This window comes from Maylandia zebra, unplaced genomic scaffold, assembly GCF_041146795.1.
Source record: "Maylandia zebra isolate NMK-2024a unplaced genomic scaffold, Mzebra_GT3a scaffold02, whole genome shotgun sequence".
NCBI lineage: Eukaryota > Metazoa > Chordata > Actinopteri > Cichliformes > Cichlidae > Maylandia > Maylandia zebra.
This window is the reverse complement of record NW_027490032.1, coordinates 432,016-453,473: the sequence shown is the minus strand read 5'-3', so window position 1 is coordinate 453,473 and position 21,458 is coordinate 432,016. Positions and strand designations below refer to the sequence as shown.

The 21,458-nt window shown below is 43.0% G+C and overlaps 1 protein-coding gene across 1 annotated transcript in view; it reads right to left on the bottom strand.

Moving 5' to 3' along the window:
- The window catches only part of LOC143415627 (low affinity immunoglobulin gamma Fc region receptor III-like), a 38,281-nt gene extending 24,454 nt beyond the window's left edge, over positions 1 to 13,827 (bottom strand). The window contains exons 1-6 of the mRNA XM_076880933.1: positions 13,776 to 13,827; positions 8,414 to 8,677; positions 8,089 to 8,334; positions 7,862 to 8,002; positions 7,629 to 7,724; positions 4,734 to 4,832 (exon numbers count right to left, since the gene is read on the bottom strand). Coding sequence (XP_076737048.1) covers positions 4,734 to 4,832; positions 7,629 to 7,724; positions 7,862 to 8,002; positions 8,089 to 8,334; positions 8,414 to 8,677; positions 13,776 to 13,827 — 898 coding nt within the window. The remainder of the gene's footprint in view (positions 1 to 4,733; positions 4,833 to 7,628; positions 7,725 to 7,861; positions 8,003 to 8,088; positions 8,335 to 8,413; positions 8,678 to 13,775) is intronic.
- Between the last annotated feature and the right edge of the window lie 7,631 nt (positions 13,828 to 21,458).

The window sequence follows — 21,458 nt, the reverse complement described above, 5'->3', positions numbered from 1 at the left end:
AGCAGAAATTTGTTGCTATGATTCAAACACTATATCACTCACCTCTTGCTAGTGTCTTAACAGGGGACCTGGTCTCTCCCCCTTTCACGCTGCAGCGTGGAACGAGGCAGGGTTTCCCTCTCTCTCCTCTCCTGTTCTGCCTCTCTCTAGAGCCCCTAGTACAAGCCATCACACAGTCCACAATTTCTCCCATAAGAATTGGTGGTCAAAATCATATATCTCTATATGCGGATGATATTATTCTGTTTTTGGACAACTATGAGACGTCCATCCATCCATTAATTAAAAACTTTGACCATTTCAGCTCTCTATCTGGCTACAAAATAAACTGGTCGAAATCTGCTCTGATGCCTTTGAACGTTAACGCTACGAAAGTTTCCTTACCCGGTTGTGTTCAGATCAAAAGCACTTTTACTTATCTGGGCATTTCAATTCATAATAGTATTCCAAAGATAATCAAGGACAATTTTACTACTATGCTAAATAAGATCAAATCCGACTTTCAAAGATGGGACAATTTAAAAACTTCGCTTCAGGGTAGAATCAACACAGTAAAGATGAACATACTGCCACGGCTTAATTTCCTTTTTTTTATGTTGCCACTCTCTCCTCCTCTAACTTATTTTAAAGACGTACACTCTGCGGTGTCTAAATTTATTTGGAATGGCAAAAGGCCTAGGATACGTTTGTCAACATTGCAGCGGCCCAAATTGTTTGGTGGCCTGGCAGTACCAAACTTTGAGTTTTATTACTGGTCATTCCAAATCAGGGCGCTTAGTACGTGGGTCAACCCAGAGGCTACTACTGCGTGGAAAATGATCGAATCCGCCAAGGCAGCACCGCATAGACTGCAAGAACTTCTGTTTGCTAATGTTCCCGCCAATACGCTCTACACCAACAACAAATTCGGACCTATTATTGCCAACTCTATACAGGTATGGAGGAAAATAGAAAGGCGGCTGGGTGCTCCAGTTAAATTTTGTAAAAGCTCACCACTCTGGCATAATTTAAAGTTGCTATGTGGCAGCCGACCATTTGTTCAACCCTCTTGGTTCTCACTCGGGATAAACCTTTTTGATGATCTATTCAACGCCCAAGGCTTCTGCTCATTTCAGGACTTAAGGACACGTTTTTCTCTTCCTGCATCTACTTACTTTGTGTATCTGCAGCTCAGATCAGCTTTAAAAGCATATGGTGTCCCCTGGGATTCTCCTCTTCCCTCTCATCCCATGTTGGACTGGATCCTGCCTAAATCTGGCAGACCCTCTGTTTCCAAAATCTACAACAAATTAACTGAACATGGTATGAAGTCCCTGCCCATTGAATCTATTTGGGTCAGGGAACTGGGAGAACTACAGGTTAATATAGACTGGGATACAGTTTGGTCTAATCTGAGTTTGACTTCTAAGAACCTGGCGCATCAATTAATTCATTTCAAAACCATACACAGAACATACATTACACCCTATAGGAGGTTCCAGATGAAACTACAGGCTACGTATCACTGTCACATCTGCAATGATTCCTCACCTGGCACGTTTTTGCACATGTTTTGGGACTGTCCTGTGGTATCCAATTTTTGGGTCTTTGTGAACTCTGTGTTATCTGAGGTACTGGAAGTTTTTTATGTTCCCAATCCTGGTCTTTGTCTCCTTAATGATACCTCTGAAATCTCCTTAAAACAAATGCAATGCAAAATGTTGTTCGCTGGATTCACATCCGCAAAGAAGACTATTACGAAGCAATGGTTCTGTCCTGACATTTGTATGGAATCATTCTGGAGGCGATGTCTTATCCGTGTTATTGGTTTTGAACATACCACAGCAAAATTAAATAAAGCTCGACCCACGACCGTTGACGCTTGGAAAATCTTCTCATCCAGAGTTATCTCCTGGAAGAGGCAATAATTGGTTTTAACTTTGTGTTTTTGTGTCTTTTCTTTGCTGTCCCTATGCCTTGTTTGCTAATGTTTGCTTTGCTACTGCAGTTTACAGTTGTGCTGTATATGTCTGTACCTACCCCCCCCCTCCCCCAACCCCGTTTTAAATCAATAAAATGTTGATCACAAAAGAAATATCCTGTCTCAGAGTGACGCTGAAAAACTAGTTCACACATTTATTACTTCCAGGCTGGACTACTGTAATTCAGTATTATCAGGATGTCCCAAAAACTCCCTGAAAAGCCTTCAGCTAATCCAAAATGCTACAGCAAGAATCCTGACAGGGACTAGAAAGAGAGAGCATATTTCTCCTGTTTTGGCTCCCCTTCATTGGCTTCCTGTTAAATCCAGAATTGAATTCAAAATCCTGCTCCTCACATACAAGATCTTAAATAATCAGGCCCCATCTTATCTTAATGACCTTGTAGTACCATATCACCCTATTAGAGCACTTTGCTCTCGCACTGCAGGCCTACTTGTTGTTCCTAGAGTATTTAAAAGTAGAATGGGAGGGAGAGTCTTCAGTTTTCAGGCCCCTCTTCTGTGGAAACAGCTTCCAGTTTGGATTCGGGAGACAGACACTATCTCTACTTTTAAGATTAGGCTTAAAACTTTCTTTTTTTCTAAAGCATACAATTAGGGCTGGACCAGGTGACCCCGAATCCTCCCTTAGTTATGCTGCAATAGGTGTACGCTGCTGGGGGACTCCTGTGATGCATTGAGTTTTTCATTTTCAGTCACCTTTCTCACTCACTATGAATAGACCTCTCTGCATTGAATCACACTTGTTATTAATCTCCGTCTCTCTTCCACAGCATGTCTTTTATCCTGTCTTCCTTCTCTCACCCCAACCGGTCGCAGCAGATGGCCGCCCCTCCTTGAGCCTGGTTCTGCCGGAGGTTTCTTCCTGTTAAAAGGGAGATTTTCCTTCTCACTGTCGCCAAAGTGCTTGCTCATAGTTGTCATTTGATTGTTGGGTTTTTCTGTCTATGTATTATTGTACGGTCTACCTTACAATATAAAGTGCATTGAGGAAACTGTTGTTGTGAGTTGGAGATGCATAAATAGAATTGAATAGAAAAATTTAATAAATGGTGAGTTTGATCCCTGGGATTGATGATCATGAGTTGATCTCATGATGTCATTCTAGTGATGTCACTTCCTGGGCAGTCAGTGACTCGCATTCCATTGACATTGCATTATCATGTCGACCTACAATACCTTGTTTTGAACCCTACTAAAGTACCTTGGTACCAGGTACTATTACTTAATCGAAAACACTAAAATCCGAGTAGAGTGAAGTTAAGATTTTAGTTACATATATGTGACAATCTTTCAGAAAATGTAGCAGTTTTAACAAAGTTGAATGATACAACTGCCAAGTCCAGTATGAATACAGCTTCCTGTGTTTGATTTGAGACAACACTAAACTGCCCCTACAGGGAGTAGTAATATGAATCCATCCAAATTGAAAGACTTCTTTTGGCTTTTTATTTGGCTGATTCTTAAAGTTCAGTAATAGTTAAAATAATGTTTAATAATGTGTTTCCTGATCGGAATATTTATGTTAAATCTGAAGACAAGATGCATGTGGTATCTTCACAAAAGCCCCCCTATTCTGTTCATTCCCTGCTCCATATTTTTAGCTTTAGAATCAGCTTTATGCATTTCAAAATGATCCTTCTTTATCTTACCCTGGCCCTTGGTGCTGATGGTTAGTTCAAACATCCTACTTTTGATTGGCGTCCCATGGCCAACAGAAGGTTTGAACATATAACTAAAGAGCAGATGTACCTCTGGTACACTTTGCTTTGATGACTGGTGTCTTCTGTTCTCACTACAGAGAAGACTGCAGATGGATTTAAATTACTGCAGGTACAACAAACACAACATATTAAAATGATTTTTACTATTGGTTATATTAAAAAGAAAATACATGAGCACTTCTGGTACACATTTCTTGGATGTTTTATGACATACCTTGGGCATAATCTATCCCCCCCCCCCCCCCCTGTGTAAAATAATAAAGGTAGAAAATCACAAAGCTGCCCAAGTCTATTAATATAGACTGACACACTTCACCACAGAGCACAAAGTAAACTGTTGCTTTGCAACCTGAATGCTATTATTAACCAAACCAAAACGGACTGGGGTGAGAATTTTCATTAGCTTCAGAACACAATAACAGGATGCTGCAGCTGTGGTTAGAAACCGCACGTTGGTTGTAGGCTGAAAGCATGCAGTTAGTGGTCTTTGTTCTGTTCAATCTGTCTTCATGCTAACAGCCTGTATGTGAATAAAACCCAAATAGAACAGACATGCGGGCCTCTTCTGAGCTGCTTTTGGCAATTGTTGCTCAATTGCGAAACTGCTGAATGATTTGTCACCCAAAAGTTGACAGAAAGTCATAAAAACATTATTCTGTTTATTAATCATTACTAATAACAGATCAACAGTCTAGATCCACTGCTATCATTCCCATGTGACTCATGACTGACCTAAAATAACAACAGGATACCTTAAAACAAGATCATTAGCTTTTTCACCATAATGTCGAGGATTCTGATGAATTTCTTAAAGTAACAACGTCTGCAATATTTAGAATAGGCCTGGTAACCTGGTGGTACTTACCAGATGTTGCTAATTGTTAAGAGGGAGATCATTATAAAAATTTAAAAAATTAATGTATCGTTAGAAATTTAAATTTAAATTTTAATGTTAGCATTAAGATTAAAACAAAGCATCAGTTATTGGGTGTAGAAGTGAACCAGGAGACAAAGAAAACCAGTTGTACCTCTGATCTTTGATTTATTTTTCTTGTCACTTATGATGATTTCTCCATAAATGATATCTTCAGTTCTCACTGCTGAATAGACTGCGGCTGGATCACCCTCTGCACAATAAAACACACAGAGGATATCAGTGCAGATCATGCAGAGTTGCTGATATGGATATTGATACTGATCCTGCAGAAATATTTTTGAATCATTTTCATTTATTATTCATATTGTTATATCAGTTTAAAATAAATTAACATTACTGCTCCTTTACAGATAAATACAGGGGCAGAATGAGACCCCTTTTTCAGGTTCCTGGCCCACTTTTTTTGTGATGCACGATAGAGGCTATTTGTCTTGATAGACTAAAATAAATTATGCTACCTACCATCATGCAGACACAATCTCGATACAATTTAACATTTTTCACATCTATTCTTTGCATGTTATTTTATTGTTATATTTATATTTACAGATACATAGTTTAAATAAATTCACTCTGTTAAAAGTATTTCCCTCACTCATGGCCGTTTCATGTTTATTGGTATCAGCGGCAATGGGCTTATCTGCTGCTTATCTGCTTATCTGCTGCTTGAACAACAAAAACATTCCATTAAAGAATTATTCAAAATTACACAGATCATCTTGGAAACTATAAATTCTGTTTATTTTCATCTTAAAACTTTAGGATTGGTGTGAATTATTGTCCACTTATTGGGCTCTAGAAAATAAAATAGGCTAATGACCTTGTTCATATGAATTTGTTTTACAGCAAAGGTTGTGCTGACCCGGCCCAGCGCTACTCATCGCTGGAAAGTGTGTGCCTGCTTTGTTAGTGCTGTTTTGCTTCAATTATCATTGGAAGATAAAGGTGGCGAATTTAAGGGACCTAGTTTGTTTCGCAGTTTGCTCAAAGTACTTGGCAGCTTGGCAGGGGGGCTCAACCATTTTTCTTATTCAAACCTTTTCTCCTGTTCCAAAAGGTTGATTCTGTTCATATGGACGCAGCATTTTTAGTGGGAGAAAAGCCAGAAGAACAGAATCAACTTTTTGGTTTCATTTATTGTTCATTTTTTCTTTTTCTGTTTGTTGCTTTGGCATTGTAGAAACTACTACCTAATGGTGTAAGGTAATTATAAATAGTTTGTAAGGTTGTAGAATTTATTTCTGGGCCAAACCAGCAGAAACATTTCAGATACATTTCTAACTATCATTATAAACTTCAGAATTACAAATAGACACTGATAATCCACATGTTGGTCTTAAATAAATATGAAAGTAAAGGAAACATGGCACATAATACTGAACGTTCTTCTTTCTTTTAAATTAGTAATTTGTTTTAGATCAGAACATTTGATACATTTTATTAACAACTTTAGATTTATCACAGTTTATCAATGACTTATAGATATTCCTTTTTAGGAAAAAACAAACACAAAATAAAAACAAAAAGACAATGCCTACAAACTTTTTTTTCTGCAGAGCTGTTGGTTTGTGTTAACCACAACGAGTAATTCCAGTCCACAAACAATGCTCAGTAAGCTAAGCACAGAGTGAGATTTTAAAGATGAGTACATTTGGGGAAAAAAATAATCGCTCCAATAGTCAAAGGAGCTTGCAAAGAAAAGCCTCTGGACTTCTTTAAGTTGCTTGAAGACGTTTCACCTCTCATCCGAGAAGCTTCTTCAGTTCTAAGGTCAAATGGTGGAGAGTCCCAGATTTAAACCTAGTGGGAGTTTCCCCCCACAGAGGGACAAAGGACCCCCTGATGATCTTCTAATCGCCTGAGCCAAGGTGTAAAACTGGGTGTAAGCTTCTCGGATGAGAAGTGAAACGTCTTCAACGTCTTCAAGTGAAACAATATATACGCGGCATTTTTTCCTCAAAACTTTCGACACGTTTACTGTCTAAGGACAGCGCTAGCAAGCACTCTCTGCTTATGAGCAGAGAAAAAAAGAAGCAAAAAAAGAGAGCAAAAAACACCCCAAAAAAACAGAGAACGTTTTAGGAGTGACGACGAGAGAGAGAGAGAAAGACAGCAGAAAAAGAAAGAGAGCGAGTTTTAAAATGTGAGAGATTTGTGACATTTAGCGTGTTTGGAGTGTGTAGTTAATGTGTTGTCTTGTGTAGTTAGTGTGTAGTGTTGTAAATAGTTTTGTGTTGTGTGTCAGAACATTAAGGTGACTGCTGTCTCCAGGTAGGAACAGGAGTGATACACCTGCTGCTGTCAGACCTGCAGGTATCAGGCTGTGGTGTTCTCCTTTATAGTGGACAGAAATTATTTTTTTGGAGTGGCACAAATAATTTGTGTGGCATCTTATTGAATGCAGAACACCTGATTGTTCTGTAAATAGTTTGAAATGGTTATTAAAAAAATCAAGGTAAAAGGTAAATGGATGCAAATAAATTTGTTGTTTGCAAAACTTGTTTATAGAATTTTAAAATTGACAATTAATATTTGCATTTAAAGTTATGAAATATGATTCATTAAACATGTTTGTGGTTGTTACAGTAAAAAATATAACTTTTTCTACTCTGATTTTATGTTTTTTGTCTTAATTTAGATCAATTGTGTTAATACAGTATGTCAAAATGAAAACATGACTGTAAATTCAGACACGTGAGGTTGTGCTGCAAAGAATGATACAAAACAAGGCAAATAAATAGTTTCTAAAGGTAAAATGTGGAGGGAAAATCAAAAATGGCAAATTATACCCTGGACCCCAGAGGGTTAAACATTTTTTTAAAGTAACGCAATAGTTACTTTTCAAGTAATTAATTACTTTTAGAATATTGTAACGCAGTTACTAACTCAGTTACTTTTTTGAAGAAGTAACTAGTAACTATAATTAATTACTTTTTCAAAGTAACTTGCCCAACACTGCCAGTAATCCAGTAAAGGACAATATTACCTCTTTTTCTGACTGGCTGTAGTTGGCGAGTTGATATTTTGATGTCGCTGTACATGATGTCATCTGTGATGTCTTCTCCATTTCCTTTTTGATCAGCTAAAATGAACCAATAATGTTTAACAAAGTTGTTTCCCTCTAGACAATAAATAATAATCTAATTATAATGAGTGTATAGTTTACTTAAATCTACAAAACAAACATAGACATGTATAGTCTACAAGTCTGAGTCTCACCTTCAGGTTTCCGATGAACAAACCGTCTCATCAGCAGAACCAGTATCAGCAGAAGAACCAAAACGCAGACTGATGCAGGAGTCAACACAACAGTCAACAACATGTGGTTATTATCAGGTGGAGGTGTGGTGGCGTGTTTCTCTAAAATAAATCCAAAACAGTCATTAACTTCTCGTCACATTGTGAATGTTGAAAGCTGCAGAAACACAGACAGGTGAGTGTGTCACCTGTGACAGTGATCCAGCTGGATGGAGACTCTCCATGACCGCTGATGTCACACTTGTAGAGGCCTTCATCAGACCTGGAAACATGCTGGATGGTCATGTGACCTGTAGGCTGCTTCCTGATGAGGGAGCCATCTTTATAAAAAGCAGCTGGGAGGTTGGAGGGAGTGGTCTTTGTTTTACAGAGCAGAGTGACGTCATCTCCCTCCATCACAGGGAGGACAGGACTCTGCAGGATCACTGATCCACCTCAACACAGAGACAAACTACAGCATTTCATCCATTTACACACAGCTTCATCAACACTAACTCCACACACTCAGCTTACCAGTGACTGTCAGGTTAACCATGTTACTGATGGGACCCTCTCTGGACTCACACCAGTAAACTCCAATGTCCTCTGTTAAGATATAGCTGATACTGCAGGAATTCCCAGTAGATTTGCCCCACTCAGCTCCACATTGAGTCTTGTTTTCTCTGCTTGTGTTCCTCCTCAGAGTCCATCCAGCAGAGCTGTCGTCCTCCTCACAGCTCAGAGACACAAAGTCATCTTTAAAGAACTGAGAGCTGCTGGGACTCACAGTCAGACGAGCTATGGGGGTTAAAATGACATTACCATTGTTAAAAGGATGTTTTGCTCTATCTGCATTGCAACTATCATTTTTTAAAAATCCAATCTGCAAACATGAACCCACTTTTCTGACATCACCCCAAGTCACATCAGTGAGCATTTGTTGGGTTTAAACTGTGACAGAAGAAGGTTACTGACCTTGGTTTGTTGTGGAGCTCAGCAGTGAGATCAGAACTAAAGAGAAATGACACTGAGGTAAACACGAAGAACATTTCCACACAAACAGCTGAGAAACCCACAAACTAATCAATCTTATTCTATTTATCTCAGTCTATCTTGTATTTCCTCATCAAATGACTGGAAAGAATATAATCCTTAAATATACCGGGTGAACCACTCCATATATTCACACAATTTAAACTGTCCATGGTTAAAAAGCAGCTGAAATGATCAACATGTGCACTGACTACACTATGAGTAAAGTCATGCGTCCACTGTCTACCTGTGTTCATATAATGAGTGAATGATTTGAGCTTTTCACTGCCTGCTGTGTTTCAGTTCAGTTAATTTTTATTTCAAACATATAGATTCATCAACATTTCATAAAATCTTTCCATACAGCTGTTTGAAAAGGAGTAGGCAGAAGTATATACTTATTCACCCCTCGGGTTTACATCCTCATCATCTAAATTTGTACAACAAAAATGTATACAATGCCTTCAACTTAGAACATAACATCACAATAAGTATTTTCTCATGTAAAATTTTCTCAACTAAAACTATGTTTAGATTTATTAATTTGCAAAGAAAATAAACATCAGTTTAACTGCTGTCTTGGGTTAATTGCATTTTCTTCATTATTATACTTATTTAAAATTTCTTTTTTGAGTTTTATTTTAAACTGGTTTATTCACTACTTACCTTTATTTCTTCTTTTGACTCATTCCAGAATTTAACTCCCGCTATTGAAATAGTAATTTTCAGTGTTGTTCTTACTCTTTGTCATTTTAAATTCCACTTCCCTCTAAAATTATACCTCCCTTCTCTTTCTAAGAACCATTTACTTTTTTTTTCAATTGGGAGCTATCCTTTCATTGCCTTAAATATTATTTGCACTATTTTAAACTTCACCAGATCCTGGAATTTTATAGCTTGCATCTTAATAAAAAGTTTGTTTGTGTGAGCCCTATACCCCTCCTGATTTATTAGTCTAATAGCCCTTTTCTGCATTATGATTATAGTCTGAATATTACTTTTATATGTATTTCCCCAAACCTCTACACAATAACTCATGTATGGTATTAGGAAAGAACAATATAACATATACAATGTTTTCCTATCCAGAAATTGTTTTACCTTCCCCAAGACAGCAATTCCCCGAGCTAACTTTCCCCTCACATAAGTGATGTGTGATCACACCAAGAAATTTTATGGTATTAACCCTTAATAATATACATTATCAACACAAATTTCAATTTTAATGTTTTTCTTATAGTTTCCAAATAACATAAATCAGTTATCAGGAGAAAAGACAGTCAAAGTACAAAAATTCAAACAAACACAGAGATTCTACTTACAGAGCAGACACAGCACAGATGTTTCCTTCATCGTCCTTCTCACTCATATGAGCTATTTTTTCATTTCTGTCACTGACACCAAGTAAAGCCCGCCCTCTTTCTCTGAGGAGGAGCTTTTCTATTGGTTCAAAAGTAGCAGTGGGAGACTCCCTTTTTTTCTTAGTATAAAATGATAAAACTACTTTAAAAATATCGGTATAAAAACACTGCAATGGTCTGTAGTCTTAAATACGCTGAATCTATAATGCCCACAGTCATCATTCTGCTCACTGAAGAGACGTTTGAAAAATCATATGTACTCTGGTGTCTGAGCTATAGCTGATACACAAATCTATTTACATTTACTGCAGGTTCCACAGTTTGTTATATATTTATATATACATTTCTCGAATAACTGCCAAATCTCGACCAGGGTGTGCATCCAGTAAGGGTCTCCAGGCTAGGTGCCCCATGCTAACCTGTGTGAGAGAAATAAGGAGATGAAGCCATACCACCTCAGACATTACCCGAATTAACAAGATCAACTTCAGGTGTTGAGGAACAAGAAGACTCTGACGAGAAGTGGGCTACTGGAACAATAAGGCACAAGCAAGCAAGGGATGAGAACAGGGCGCTATCGGAATTCTACTACCCAAGTAATCCCAGTAGAAAGGGGTTACATGAAGCGGATGTGGGACTTGTGGAATCTTTTATACCCAACATCCATGCTGTCAGCGAAACAACTGTGCTCCAACACAGGGAGCAACTGCTGCATTGAAGGCATTGAATTTGAGAGCAGCTGACCTGAGAGAAAGGAACATGCCTAAGCTGGAAACATGGACCCTCCATGGATCTCAGAGCAGACCACAGCAACCTCCCAGAATAGCCTTCAGTAACCGTCACAGTGACAGAAATTGAGGAAAGCGTCTCAAGGTCCTGCGAGACTACAAGGTACAGAAGGAAAAAATGGAGATGTTTAACCAGCCGGACATAGTAGTGGTGGACGAGCAGAGGAAGATGGCTGCTGTGATAGACGTAGTGATACAGAATGACAGCAACATCAGGAAGAAGGAACACAAGAAGCTGGAGAAGTACCAAGGGCTCAGAGAAGAAGATGTGGAGGAAGAAGGCAACAGTGCTAGTTGGAACCCAACTACCCAAGCTAGGCGAGTGGCGCCAGCAAATCCCAGGAACAACATCCGAGATCTCTGTCCAGAAGAGGGCAGTCCTAGGAACAGCTAAGATATTTCGCAGGACCATCAAGCACCCAGGCCTCTGGTAGAGGACCTGAGCTTGAAGGCTGAAAGACTGCCCTCGGGGGCGAGAAGGGAATATATAATTAAGCATTTTCACATTTGCAAACCTCAATTCAATTAGATTGTCACGAGCACAGGGGGGACTCAAATGCAGAATCACAAAGCACAGTTCGTTTATTTAGTTTATTTATTTATTTTATTTACTATATACAGATGAAGGGAAATGGGATCTCCAGAGGTCACAAGGGCAGTGGGGGCAAAACACATATGGGTTATTCACACAAGGCTTCTCCTCCCAGGGCTTCCTCATCACACTCACCCTACACAGATTCACACTCAAGCATGCAGAATCTTGCATGGAGATAGGAGAGTAGCATTATGTCTGTGAAAGTTCTCAGTCATCCAGGTCATCGTAGTCAAAGGAGCTTGCAAAGAAAAGCGTCTGGACTTCTTTAAGTTGCTGGAAGACATTTCACCTCTCATCCGAGAAGCTCCCTCAGTTCTAAGGTCAAATAGCGGAGAGTCCCAGATTTAAACCCAGTGGGAGTGTCCCCCCAAAGAGGGACAAAGGGACCTACTGATGATCCTCTAATCACCTGAGCCAAGGTGTGAAACTGGGTGTGGGCCCCAATCAGCCAGGGTTTCGGGTGAGCTCATTGTGAAACCTGGCCCCACCCTATCACGTGATATTCTGAGGTCAGATGGCCCAGGATATGAGTGGGCGTTAAGGTGTCTGGGAAGGATCTAAAAACTGGACTGTAGATGGCAGACAGTTGGAGTCATAAACCACCGCCTCTGTTGAAAGATGGTCGCTCACAGTGGACGGAAATGGCTTCTTTCACTCCTCTTTCAAACCATCTGTCCTCTCTGTCCAAAATGTGAACATGGGCATCCTCGAAAGAAAGGATCCTCGAAAGGATAAAGGACACTCTTTCGAGGATGCCAATGTTCAAATTTCCTCAGAAGTCAATGTGCCATATGATTGCATTAGCAATAAATTTAAAAACACTCTGCATGAACAGTTACGAACTATATAGTACAACTTTATAGAATTATATTTGTTCGTTGATGTTGGCAGCTATCAGCGAATAGTTATCAGCTATTTTGAAACACACAAAAAAAATTCACTTTTTATCCATAACAGCAAATGAACTGTACAACAGAAAATACAAATGCTATTTATGGTCTCCTCACACCAATGATAAGTAGTGATGTGACGTTCTGTATCGAGGTTTCGAAGCTTGTGTCGAGTAATTGAGGGGGCGTTTCCACGATGCGCGTATCGAGGCTTGCTTCATTTATGGGAGGAGCTGAAAATGATGACGTCCGAAGCCTCGCTGCCCGGCTGTACCACGTGACTGGTTCATGAAGTGGTTCGAATTTTGCCGCGAGCTATGACAGCGATATAAACCCCTCAGACTTCAATCAAAATGTAGGTGTTTGATGGAGATTTGCTCTTAGTGAGAGTTTGGAGACAGTTTGGAGGTTTATGAGAGTGAGGAGAGAAAGTCAGGAGAGAATGGAGCCAGCTAAGAAGAGGAGGATGTCCTCCCCTGTGTGGGAACATTTTAATTTTATTCCTCCCAACAAGGTATGTAAATTTCTACAGATGTATTTTCATAATACTGATGGTGCAATACAATTTATGTTAAGCTGTCTGTACTTTTGTACAAGGTGAAGTGTACAAAAGGCCCCGTAGTTATGGTTTTATTCTGTTCAGTTGTTAGTTCACCTGTAGTTTTTTAGAGTGGCCAGTAGAGGTCACGCCACCGCTTTGTATGAGAGACTATGTCCAGGGAGAGAGTGGGCAAAGCACCTGAGCCTTTCTGCTCCAGATTACCGGCAGAGAATTGGTTATTCCGTGAGAAGTGTGCGTTAATGAGCAATGTAAGTTAGTGATGTGTGGGGATGTGATAATAAGATGTGTTTGGGACTGTAATCAAGGTTAGGGGGGAAATGACTATGTTTCTGTCTGTGCCGCTAGCGGGTGCTAAGCTAAGCTAAGCTAACTCTCCTGCCGTGTGGTTGGGTATAGCTGTGTACCGGGTTAGCTCTCTCAGTGGGTCTATGCCTGAGTCGTGGGTAATATATGGCCTATGGTATTAAAGGGGATGTTAGTTTATTTCCCGCCTGTGTTTATGTTGATGTACTCTGGAGATATTGTTGTGAACACTTTAGCAATGTAGCATTTTCTTTCTGTTCCTTTCAGAGACCACACACACACATCCATGCCCACGTACCTAAACCTGTATGCAATACCTGCTCCTCTGACAACCTCTGTTACCTTCAACTATGTGAAGTCAATACAAGAGTCTGCACTATCCTCGGTGTCTTCATTGTCTCCCTTCTGAACATTCATCCGGGCCTTGAGCAGTGTTCTGGCCGACACTCCGGGGAGTGGTAGCTGCAAACCTGAACTAGCACCTTACAGTCCTTCCAGTACAAGCTATCTATCCAACATTAATGGTCCTTCGAGCCGGATGTAAGCTGCTTCTACCCTAACAAGATGGATGATATTCAGAACTTCTCAGCTCTTGGTGCGCGCCCACGGCGTAATGTACGGCGTCCCCTCCGCTATGAAGCTTATGAGACTGACTTCCCCGGGCTTGGTGCAGGTTACCAGGAGGAAAGTGAGACAGGAGGCAACACCCGTTCTTCCCACCATCCTCCGTCTGACCCCTCTGATGACCGCTCACACGGTCATGTCACACCACTGAGAGCAGAGTTAGAAGATATACAACGTGAAAGGTTCCTGTTCCAGCAGTCGCATGACCAGATGAAAGCTGGGCTGGCTAATGTCCAGGCCCTTCATGCTAGTTTGCTGCAGTTGTTGGACCGTGTAGAGACTCTGCAGCTCAGTCCACTGCCCAGAGCCTCTTCTGTTCATCTCCCGCCACCCCCCGCTGAAGAGGAAGAGGACTGGCCTCCACCACCTCCTCCTGTTGTGTTCAAGGAGGAGTCTGTCTCCAGCCAGGGTCCAGTTGCGGACCGCATCGATACGATGATGAAAGAGCTCCAGGATCTGAAGAGGGAGTCTATGGCTGCACAGGAGAGTCAGATCATCCCCCCACATTAATCTAGGCCAGGGTTCACTTCTCCTGAGCCAAGGATCGTCTACCCTCCAGCGCCGCCTCAGAGAGTACACCCCCCTCCACTGCAACCACTGCCAGCCTCACCTCTGTCCTCATCTACTCCTTTCTTGGCTTACAGGGGGCCTCGTCCAAGCATTCCCAAGCTCACACGCCATGATCCTGGGGAATTTGCTCGTCTAAAGATGGCGCTAGAGAACTTATTGCCCCTGGAGAGTTCAGAGCTCTTCAGGTACCAGGTCTTGTTAGATCACCTACACCTGAAGGAAGCAAAGTTGATAGCAGACGCTTACCTCTATTCTGCCACGCCCTTCAGTGACACTATGAACGCTCTTAACGACAGGCTTGGGCAGCCCCACCAGCTTGCCCTGAGAAGAATTGCTGTTGTCATAGTCTCACCTGACATCCACCGGGGGGATGCAGCCGCATTCGAGCGATTCTCTCTCCACATCCAGTCGCTCGTGGGCATGCTGAAGACTTTAGGCCCTGATGGGGAGGTCGAACTACAGTGTGGCTCCCATGTGGCTCGACTCCTTAGTAAGCTTCCTTCAGAGCAAAGGGCTGATTTCCGTCGGTGCATGTACAACCATTCTGGTCAGGCTTACACCCTGGACGACCTGGCTACCTGGTTAAAGTACGAATCCTGGTGTCAGGACTATGACGGCCTGCCCACCCCAGCGATCACCAGAGAGAAGCCTGATGTCAGACCAAGCAGACGCTCTGTTGCGCTCCTTCACATTGCAGAGAGCTCACCCAGGTCACTAGGTACCACTCCAAACACAGCTAGGCAGCCACCCTACTGCGCCTTTTGCGATAACCGGGCCCATCACCTGAGTCAGTGTCAGGAGGTCGTCAAACTGAGTCGCGAACAGCTCACAGACTGGATAAAGATCAACAAGAGGTGCTGCCGTTGCGCTCGCTCCCATCAGGCAGCACAGTGTACCCTCAAGAAACCCTGCAGCCGGTGTCAGGGTCGTCATCTGCAGGTCCTTCACTATGTGAATTCTAAGCCCTTAAAGGCACATGGCCTAGTGTCTGCTCCCCCACGAGAAGGTGAGAATCCTACGGGCGTCCTGTACCTCGATCGTCCTACAGAGAGCGGCCAAGTCCTGTTAAAGGTTGTCCCAGTCATCCTTCACCATAATGGCAAGACTTTGAGCACTCACGCAGTTTTGGATGATGGGTCAGAGAGGACTATGCTGCTACCCACCGCTGCCCAGAAGCTTGACCTTCAAAGCATTCCAGAGACACTTCCATTGCGCACTATCAGGCAAGATGTGCAAACGCTGCATGGATCATGTGTCTCATTCGAGATCTCCCCTGGTGGCAAACCTAGGCTGAAGTACAAAGTCCGCAACGCCTTCACCGCCACCCGTATCGACCTAGCCGAGCACAGCTACCCGGCGGAGTCCTTGCAACGGAAGTATAGACACCTCCGAGGCCTGCCTCTCCAGTCCTTCAAGAAGGTCAAACCTCTCCTTCTGATTGGCAGTGACCACCCACAGCTCATCACTCCAACTGAAGCTGTCCGTCTTGGTCCACCAGGTGGTCCCGCCGCTATGCGCACCAGGTTAGGGTGGACACTACAGGGTCCCTCCAGCCCTATAGGTTCCTCTTCGCTGCCACAATAGTGCCTCTTCAGGACCGCCATTCCTCCCCAGGTGAGTGAGCTACTCAAACATGTAGAGAAGCTATGGCAGGTAGATGTTGTCCCGGTGCCGGAAGGTAAGGTGGTTACCCGTTCACGAGAAGATGACTATGCAGTTAGCCTGCTAGAGCAGAAGACACTTCGCGTAGACGTCGAGGGCATCCAACGTTATGCCACCCCCCTCCTTCGCCGCGAGAACATGCCACACCTTAAAGCTAGCCCTAGCGCGGTCGTTCCTAGTTTGAGAAGTGTGGAGAGAAGGCTCCAGAAAGATCCAGAACGAGCTAAGGTCTATCGGGCAGAGATAGAGAAGTTGGTCCAGGCCGGTTCGGTGGTTAAGGTGCCCCCCTCTGAGGTTGCTCAAGCAGATGAGTCATGGTACATCCCTCACCACCTTGTTAGCCACAATGGCAAAGATCGCCTTGTGTTTAACTGTTCATTCCAGTTCCAAGGCCAAGCCCTCAACGAACATCTTCTACCTGGGCCCACCCTGAGCGCATCGCTCCTTGGTGTCCTCCTTCGCTTTCGAGAGCATGCCGTAGCCATCAGTGGTGACATTAAAGGTATGTTCCACCAGATTCGCCTTCTTCCCGAAGATCGTTCCCTCCTGCGGTTTGTGTGGCGGGATCTACACCCCGAGGAACCAGTGGCCGTTTATGAATGGCAGGTCCTCCCCTTCGGTACAACCTGCAGCCCATGCTGTGCAACCTTTGCTCTGCAGCGCCCCGCCAGGGACCACACGGAAGGAGATGATTCGCTGCATCACTCTGTGGGACAGTGCTTCTATGTTGATAACCTTCTCCAGAGTGTGCCGGCCCCTGAAGAAGCCCGGGACCTAGTGGACAGGTTAAGAGCCCTCCTGTCTTCTGCTGGATTTGTCCTTCGCCAGTGGGCCAGTAATGAACCCAGCACCATTGGCCACCTACCTGAAGACCTCAGATCCACAAGTGCAGAACTTTGGCTCACTCAAGACAAATCAGACACCTCTGAGCCAACACTGGGCCTTAGCTGGCACTTCCCCACGGACACCTTGGGTTACAGACACCGCAAAATCAGTTATGGCGCCCCCACCATGCGGAATATTTATAAGGTTCTCGCAAGCCAATACGACCCACTTGGCTTTATCCTACCGTACACCACCCGAGCCAAGATGCTGGTGAGGTGCCATTGGGATCAACAGAGGAAATGGGATGACCCGCAGCTTCCGCTAGAACTACTCCAGCAGTGAAAAACCTGGGAAGAGGAATTGCTGTTCCTTGCACAAGTCCTGCTTCCTCGCCCGTATCTCCCAAAGCACATCATGGAGGCAGTTAGTGAGAGAGAGATTCACATATTCTGTGATGCGTCAGAGCAGGCTTATGGCGCGGTGGCCTACATGAGAACAGTGACAGGTGATGGCAGCTCACATCTAGCCTTCCAGATGGCTCGCTCCCGTGTTGCCCCTAAACGCATTCTCTCCATGCCCAGACTTGAGCTGTGTGGTGCCCTCTCCGGAGCTCACCTTTCCCATCTCCTTAAAAATGAGCTCACTCTGGACATAAAGAGAATAGTGCTGTGGTCTGACTCCACAACTGTACTCACCTGGTTGAGGTCCCAGTCATGCCACTTCAAGGTCTTCGTCGGCACCCGCGTGGCTGAGATCCAGGAATTAACTCACTCGCACACCTGGCGCTATGTGGACTAAGCCCAGAACCCCGCAGATGATATAACCCGGGGGAAGTCCCTTCTCGAGCTGACCAGACCCAATAGATGGAGTCAAGGGCCTCCTTTCCTGCTCCTAGGTCCAGAACAGTGGCCTCCAGAGCCAAGTGGCACCCTGGCTGAGCCTCCAGGCCCATCTGAGCTCCGTAAAGAGACCTTTTGTGGATTTTCTACCACCTTCGACCCCGCCACTTCGAACTTCAGCAAATATGACACCTGGACACAGCTGCTGGAAGCGGCTATTACGCAGTTGCATGGGGCGGCCAAAGGCGGTGGAACTTCATTGGCTTATGACTATGTTCGAGCAGAGATGGATGTCCTGAGAGAAGCTCAACAGGAGAGCTTCCCTGAGGAGTATCGACTCCTTAAGCAGGGGAAATCCATCAGTCGCAGCAGTCGTCTCCTTGCACTATCCCCTGAGTTCGACCACGAGAATGAGGTCATCCGTGTAGGTGGACGTCTTCGCCGCTCTGAAGATCTCGCCTTTACCAGCTCCCATCCTTTAGTTTTGGATCCGACACATCCAGTCACCCGCCTGTTCATCCAGGACGTCGACAGTCGCCTGCGCCATCCAGGGCCAGAGAGGGTCTTCGTGGAGATTCGGCGCACTCATTGGATCCTGAGAGGCCGGGAAGCAGTTAGGCTTTTTCAAAGGACCTGTCTTGAGTGCCGCAGATGGAGAGCCCGACCGACTGTTCCCAAGATGGCGGACCTGCCAGTTGCGCGCCTCCGCCTTTACAAACCTGCCTTTTATTCGACAGGCGTGGACTGTTTTGGACCCTTTGAGGTCAAAATCGGGCGCCGTGTGGAAAAGAGGTGGGGCATCATCTTTAAGTGCCTAACTATCAGAGCGGTCCACCTTGATGTCCTAACCTCCATCGATACAGATGCCTTCCTAATGGCACTTCGACGTTTCATTGCCAGGAGAGGAACTCCAGCTGAGCTGTACTCGGACCAAGGGACCAACTTCCGTGGGGGAGAAAGGGAACTCCAAGCAGCTTTTGCAGCCATGACCTCTGACCTGCAGAAGCTCCTGGCTCCCCATAAGATCGTCTTCCACTTCAAAACTCTGGAGGGATCTATGCTAACGTAGAACCCAGTCAGGACACCTGCTACTGCTGTTTGCTCTTTTTTTTTTTTTTTTTTTTTAATGGGCAATCATTTTCAGGCTTCAAGTAGCACGATTATACCAACATTTCACATTCTAGACATTGTTTTAGGTGTATTTGACCAAAAGTTTGACTGAAAATTCACATTCAAGCTTTTTTTTCAAGGCTGTGGTATTTGCCCACAAACAATACCTTTCAGCTAGCTAAAACAGAATATTATGCTATCAGCGAGCAACATGGCTAATGCCTTTCACACAGCTTTGTCTCAACTCCAAAGAGCCACAGAAGTAAAAGCTAATAATAATAATTGAAACAATCTTTGAAAAAATGACTTACCAAGCATGGCAAACAACTCAAATATGTAGAGCAAAATGTTCTGAAACGGCTTCACTTCAGCTTCGATTGGAGCCTATGGTGCTGGGGGCGGAGTCTGTGAATTTACTTTGTTGGTGTCATAGCCCCTGTAGGAGTTCAGAGTTAAGAGGTCAAGAGTTAATGTTTCCATTGTAACACCTCCAATTTGACATAGAAACACTCATTTTTAACACTCGATTTTAACTACTATCATTTTACACCTCAGAGTTACATTAAAAGAATGTGACTCTGCTTAGAGTAAAATTAACTCTACTTTTGCAAGAAGACTATTAACACCAAAACATTTAACACTTTTGAATTTGCTGTGTTCCCCTTGGTATTTTTGCACATCTCACAATGCTAGCATGTTCTATTAAAATTCATTAAGAATATAACGTGCCTTTTGTTTACACCATCCCATTTGTATTTTAATGGGGCAGAATATAAATTCTCAACAATTCTCTAAAGCACCACAAGATGGCGATACAACACAAGGACTGAAATCATCCCAGCTCAGGCAGGTCCGCAATCACATGTACTACAGATCTAATTAACCTCTGCACACCAGAAATAGGGTTTTACAATGCGTCCACTTTTTTTTTTACACAGTCACACTATGTAATGTTTCAAAACGCATTAGATTTTTAAGGAAACAAACAAACCCCAAACACAAATAACAAATATCAAATAATGAGCCAATTTTAGTTGTAATTACTAATTAACACGTTAACTAGATTGTCAAATTAAAGATTCACTTAGTTGACAAATGTGCTCTGCTTATTAGAATCTTCCTTCAAGGAGCTCTTTTTACTTTGTTCCTTTGAGTAGATTACAGAGCCTTTACTTTCTCAATTTTACTCGGGTAATAAACTTGCTTGAGTAGGCTACTTTGACTGAAAATTTTTTAATTCAATTCAATTCAATTTTATTTATATAGGGCCAAATCACAACAGCCGCCTCAAGGCACTTTATATTGTAAGGTAGACCCTACAATAAAACATACAGAGAAGACCCAACAATCATATGACCCCCTATGAGCAAGCACTTTGGCGACAGTGGGAAGGAAAAACTCCCTTTTAACAGGAAGAAACCTACGGCAGAACCAGGCTCAGGGAGGGGCGGCCATCTGCTGCGACTGGTTGGGGTGAGAGAAGGAAGACAGGATAAAGACATGCTGTGGAAGAGAGACAGAGATTAATAACAGATATGATTCAATGCAGAGAGGTCTGTTAACACATAGTGAGTGAGAAAGGTGACTGGAAAGGAAAAACTCAATGCATCATGGGAATCCCAGGCAGCCTACGTCTATTGCAGCATAACTAAGGGAGGATTCAGGGTCACCTGGTCCAGCCCTAACTATATGATTTAGCAAAAAGGAAAGTTTTAAGCATAATCTTAAAAGTAGAGATAGTGTCTGTCTCCCGAATCCAAACTGGAAGCTGGTTCCACAGAAGAGGGGCCTGAAAACTGAAAGCTCTCCCTCCCATTCTACTTTTAAATACTCTAGGAACAACAAGTAGGCCTGCAGAGCGAGAGCGAAGTGCTCTAATAGGGTGAGATGGTACTACAAGGTCATTAAGATAAGATGGGGCCTGATTATTTAAGACCTTGTATGTGAGGAGCAGGATTTTGAATTCAATTCTGGATTTAACAGGAAGCCAATGAAGGGAAGCCAAAACAGGAGAAATCTGCTCTCTTTCTAGTCCCTGTCAGTACTCTTGCTGCAGCATTTTGGATTAGCTGAAGGCTTTTCAGTGAGTTTTTGAACATCCTGATAATAATGAATTACAGTAGTCCAGCCTGGAAGTAATAAATGCATTAACTAGTTTTTCAGCGTCACTCTGAGACAGGATATTTCTACTTTTAGAGATGTTGCGCAAATGGAAGAAAGCAGTCTTACATATTTGTTTAATATGTGCATTGAAGGACATGTCCTGGTCAAAAATGACTCCAAGGTTCCTCACAGCATTACTGGAGGCCAAGGTAATGCCATTCAGAGTAAGAATCTGGTTAGATACCATATTTCTAGGCTTTTCAGGGCCGAGTACAATAACCTCAGTTTTATCTGAATCAAGAAGCAGAAAGTTAG